The sequence below is a fragment of the Capsicum annuum genome, chromosome 7, assembly GCF_002878395.1.
Source record: "Capsicum annuum cultivar UCD-10X-F1 chromosome 7, UCD10Xv1.1, whole genome shotgun sequence".
Taxonomy (NCBI): domain Eukaryota; kingdom Viridiplantae; phylum Streptophyta; class Magnoliopsida; order Solanales; family Solanaceae; genus Capsicum; species Capsicum annuum.
This window is the reverse complement of record NC_061117.1, coordinates 208,994,817-209,000,097: the sequence shown is the minus strand read 5'-3', so window position 1 is coordinate 209,000,097 and position 5,281 is coordinate 208,994,817. Positions and strand designations below refer to the sequence as shown.

The following is a 5,281-nucleotide window of genomic DNA, read 5'->3' as shown; positions in this document are numbered from 1 at the left end:
CCCATAGTATTTGTCTATGTTATATTAAATATTTTTTTTTACTTACATATTGAAAACAAAAAAATAAGTTAAAAAACTTATTTGTTTCCCAAGAGAACATTTTCCTTCATACGGACCACCCTCAAGTTAAGTTTCACACAAAACTTGAACCTAAATATTTTATCCAACCCAAAGCAAACCTATACATTGCTAATAGAAAACATATATTTATATATCGTTTATTTTTCCCCTAGTATTATTTTTCCACATTGATACTGATGGAAGCATAATTCAAAGAAAAGAAAAGAAAAAGTAAAGTCGACGTGCTGTAACTGTCCAAATCAGTACTACTACTCCATGATCATGAGAGGCCAAAAAAGATAAAGTCCTTCTCTATAACCCCATTGTTCCATTCATTTTATTTTCATCCTTATAAACTTAAATTCTTTTATTTTCCTTTCTCCTTCACCCTTCTCTCTCTCAAAAAAATAAATAAATCTTAACCCTAGCTAAGAGGTAAAACCTAAACTAAATACCAGTACTTTCAATATTGCAACACTATTCCAAAATTTTCAACTTTAATTAGGTTTCTTTTTATTACTTTTTGTCTTTGATATTTGAGATTTTGGACAAAGAAGTTTCATTAGGCCTATGGGATTTGTAGCGTACCTTGTCAGTGTTCCTCGGGATCAGCGTCATCAGATATCATCACTAGTATTACTGCAACACTAGCAGGTTCATTTTCAGATTTTATAAAGTGCCTGTGGTAATCATAAAAGAGAAAATTAGCAAGCTGAAATTTTTGTTTAGTTTGAATCTGAATATACATCCGAATCATTTCAGCACTAAAAAGGTGAAGGACTATGCAGAGAGATTTATAATGAAGAGAGCAACGGGAGGAGGAGAGATAGTACAAGTCGAAGGAGGTCATATTCTCCGGTCTACTGGTAGAAAAGACCGGCACAGCAAAGTTTATACCGCGAAAGGACCAAGAGATAGAAGGGTCCGTTTAGCGGCTCACACTGCTATTCAATTTTATGATGTGCAAGACAGGTTGGGTTATGACCGGCCTAGTAAGGCGGTTGATTGGCTTATCAAAAAGGCGAAAAATGCCATTGATAAGTTAGATGAGTTGCCTCCTTGGAACCCGAATCAGGTTCCAAGTACTACAGAAGAAGCTGATGATGCAGTGTTGGGGCAACAACAGTCGGAATATCAGCTTCAGAAGGAATTAGAAGAAAATAACTCGAGTCATCAGGTTAATTCTTCTAATTCCTACATGATGCAAGTGCCATCTACAGGCGGAGAAGCACCACAATCACTTGGAGATACTATGAAATCATTTTTCCCAATGAATTCGGGTACTCCGCTAATGAATTTCCAAAACTACCCACATGAGATAATGCCAAGATCTTCGTTACAAAACGAAGATCTTGGCTTATCTCTTCACACTACTTTTCATAGGGCAACTTCTTCTGATAATGACCAAAATGCCCTTTTCTCAAATCATCAAAATTTTGAAGCAAATTATCCAAGAATGGCAAGTTGGAACATATTGCCACAAACATTTTTCACTACTCAAAGTGCATTTACTCAAAGGGAACCCCTTCAGTCCAATTTTTCACAAATGATTAATCATCATGCTACTTGGGAAGAAAGGCCATTAATGAATGGACTAATTCATCAGGCAGAAATTACCAATAATAGCAGACATTTCACTACAGATTTTCAAGTTCCAGCTAGGATCCATGGTGAACATCATCAAGACCCTTCCTCTGCTTCTCCTAATTCTCATCACCATTGATTAATGGTTTTATTAAAAGGTTTGTTTCATTTATTTATTAGGGTATTTATTCAGTCAATAAACCACTATAACTAGGATATTTATTCATTTTACCTGTGATTTTTCAATTGAACAGTATGTGTGATGATCTCATCTAAAAATAATTTAAATTGTCTGAGAAAATACGACTTGAATTACTTAACTGAAGCACACGTGGAGATAGTTTGATGGGGATCGTTGGAGTAGCTAGTAAATTAAAGTTATTGTCATGACCAGGAGGTCACGAGTTCAAGCCGTGGAAACAGCCTCTTGCAGAAGAGCAGGGTAAGGCCGCATGTAATAGCCCTTGTGGCTCTGACGACCCTTCCCTAAACCTCATGTATTGTGGGAGTTTTAGTCCATCGGCTGCCTTTTTTTACATGCGGAGATAGTTTCTTGCTTTTTAGGTGTCGGTGAGATTTGAACACAATACCTAGTCGCTTACTTTGATGTCTGGCTAGAGACGGATTCAGGATATAAGCTTTATGAGTTCAACGTTAAGATTTTAAGCATTGAATCCGTTGTATTTTCCTATATTATGAGTTCAAGCCTATTAACTACTGGAATTTTGGATACATTTTTACGCATAAATTTATATTCTAATGTTGTGAGTACTGAATTCAGATGACCTGGAGCTGTATAGTTGGATTTGCCCTTGCTCATACCATGTTGAACTGTGTCAATCTTAACAAAAGTTTAGACTATCATAAAGACTAGTACACTTTTAATTATATAATTGAATTGTGTCTTAGTATTTTGTATCTCAAATATTCTTGAGTTCATTTGCTTGTTATTTGCTTTTCTCAGGTTGATTGAGTAAGTAGTCATCTCTGAAGATATCAAATGCTCATTATTTGGTAGAGCTGGAACATGGTCAGAGTAATTTCAAAGATGTAACTGTATTTCTTATCTTAATATTTGAGGATTTTGTCTATTATGTTATGGTGGTGCTAATTAAAGCCTTGCTTGGATTGCATATTTTCCACCTATTTTGTGAATGGATTGAGTGACATTGTTGGATACTTAAAATCTACTAGTTACTCTCTACCTTCGTAAGGTAGGGGTAAGATATGCATACACATCATTTGTCTCAAATTCAAGTGAGATTATACTGAATATGTGGTTATTGTTCTTGTCGTTAGAAACATTAATCTAGTTGACTTTCTTGTTCCTGAGCTTCAACTAGATTTATATCTTTTTCTTGTGCTTTAAAATAATCTCATGTCACGACTTAAATTTGTACAATAGTGGGATGAATCTCTATTTCACTGACTTTTCATGTTAACTTGATTATATCTTTACTTATCATACACATCGATGCTATATTATATGAACCTACCATATTCCTTTTCTTTTTTCACGTTTCCTGGAAAACAATTTTTTTAAAAAATATTTTCCTTCCTACTGGACACACTCTTAATGCATTCATTGTCTACAAAATGCTCATAATAATTACTGTGTATGTATTTTGCTTTAATAAAATGAGACCCTACATTTGAATTTATCATTGACTGTACTGTAACATTTACTCATGATTTTTCCAATATATATTTAATTTTTCTGAGGCAATAGTACTGGTGATTTAATTTCACTGTGATTATCAGTACGTCAAAAATTTATATAATGGAATACGTTGGATTTAATTAGTACATATAATACCATTTTTGCCATATAAAAGAAGAGTAGTACGCAGAATAAAACCTAACAGACATAAAAGGAGATTAAAAACAGTCAGACGGTTCCATGATTTAAATTATATGAGTTTTCAGCAATTTCAAATTAAAATATAACTACTCCTATATTATATATATGTGTACAAGAGATCATTGAGATGGGCGAAAATGTGAACAAGAGAAATTGAACTCTCACCAATTGGAATGTAACAAAGCTAAAGCAAGTTTCATTTCTACCGGTGGACTTTAGAGATTATTTTGTTAATAGGTTCTAACAAATATTTCTTATATATTTGATAGATATATTTTTCAAAATAAATATAAAAAATGCATGTAAATTACCGAGTTCCTGAGATTCAAGGGACCTATGTGTTATTTTGTGGCACTTAGGCACCCTTAAACACGACGCAAAACACAAATTAAGTATAATTATATATGAAATTATAAAAAATGATATAGGGTTTTCTTAAATACCCTTGAAACCAAGAAGATAGTTGGATATTTTGATTTCCAAGTAGAATTTTAAAGCTTTAAACGTCAATATGTGTATTTGAACCTTCAAAGCATCACAACCCCTAAATCTTAAATCCGCCACAGCTAAGATTCCACACCTTCCACAGATAGTAAACTGATTTGCTAAAATGGGCAGCATACAGAATGGAGAAGGATTTCTTTCTGCTTTTAAATTCTTCATTTAATTTATAGTGACTATTTTTCACTAATATTGCCCCTAGTGGTACTTTTGACTAAGTAATGTCAAAACAAATTAATATTATCTTTTGTAGCAATTAAAAAGATAGGCGGATTTGGGTATAACCTAACTTGTGTAGTATTAAAATATTTAATTTTCTTCAAACTAGCTTGGAGAGTACTAGGCAAAGGAACTACCACAAAATAATTGTTACTTTAATCTACAGTACGTGTTTTACTTTCCAACCATTTAACATAACAAATTCTTTCACGTTTGAATACTCCTGTTTTCAAGATGTCAACGAGGGTCTTAATTAATCTTAATGATTCAATTTCAGTTATTAAGTCTGTTTAAACACTTAATGAGTCTCAATATATTTGTATGATTAAATTTTGTAATAAAATCTTAATATCATCAAGATATTTACTTAAAATTAAAACTGACAGTTAACTTCATTTATTTATTCCTGCCGCCATCACCAATCATTATCAATTATCGCCGCTAGCCACCACCATCCACAACCACTAATTACCATTTACAATTATCACAATCAACATTACCACAACAATCGCACCAAAATGTTCAAATGTTCAAAAAAACAAATAGTTTTGATTATTAATTAGTATTTAGAGATTTTAATACAACATCCTAATATTATGTGTATTTTATCAGATTCAAACATATAAATCTCAATCGTACGCCTCTTAATATTTAAATGTAATTCTGATACTAACATCTTAATCTTAATAAAAATAAAATAAAGCCTTAAACTCAGCAGTAGTTAATTGAACTTTTACATAGGCTCAACCAAAAGTAAGTCTGTCAAACGTGCCGGGCTGACCGATCTGACTCGATTCAGCCCGGCCCACTAAGCAAACATGGCCCGGTTAGCCCACGGGTTGTAGGATACAGGGTCTCGGACTGGGTTATTTTTTGATTTGGGCCCCGGTTTGGACCAAACTCAGTTCGGACTCGCTGGTTAACCGACTCGATTTTTTTTTTTTTTTTTTTACAATTTGGATTTGGTCAAAATTATTGATACCTGCATATTATTGATACCTGCATATCAATTATTGATACCTGCATATCTCTAACCAACAACCAAAGGACTGCTTA

The 5,281-nt window shown here is 33.2% G+C and overlaps 1 protein-coding gene across 2 annotated transcripts; it reads left to right on the top strand.

Annotated features, from left to right (window-relative positions):
- The first annotated feature begins 393 nt into the window (after nt 1–393).
- Nucleotides 394–2,971, top strand: LOC107878406 (transcription factor TCP4). 2 transcript variants are annotated; one of them, XM_016725382.2, is made up of 3 exons: nt 396–714; nt 823–1,802; nt 2,609–2,971. In XM_016725382.2, the coding sequence occupies exon 2, from the start codon at nt 860–862 to the stop codon at nt 1,781–1,783; it is 924 nt and encodes a 307-aa protein (XP_016580868.1). In that variant the 5' UTR covers nt 396–714; nt 823–859; the 3' UTR covers nt 1,784–1,802; nt 2,609–2,971. The 2 variants fall into 2 exon arrangements, with proteins under 2 accessions (XP_047271373.1, XP_016580868.1); XM_047415417.1 differs by having other exon boundaries at nt 394–1,802.
- Nucleotides 2,972–5,281: the final 2,310 nt, after the last annotated feature.

Bases quoted from the DNA above. Each gene is read 5' to 3' on its own strand.
- LOC107878406 (XM_047415417.1), top strand. From the start codon at position 860: ATGAAGAGAGCAACGGGAGGAGGAGAGATAGTACAAGTCGAAGGAGGT.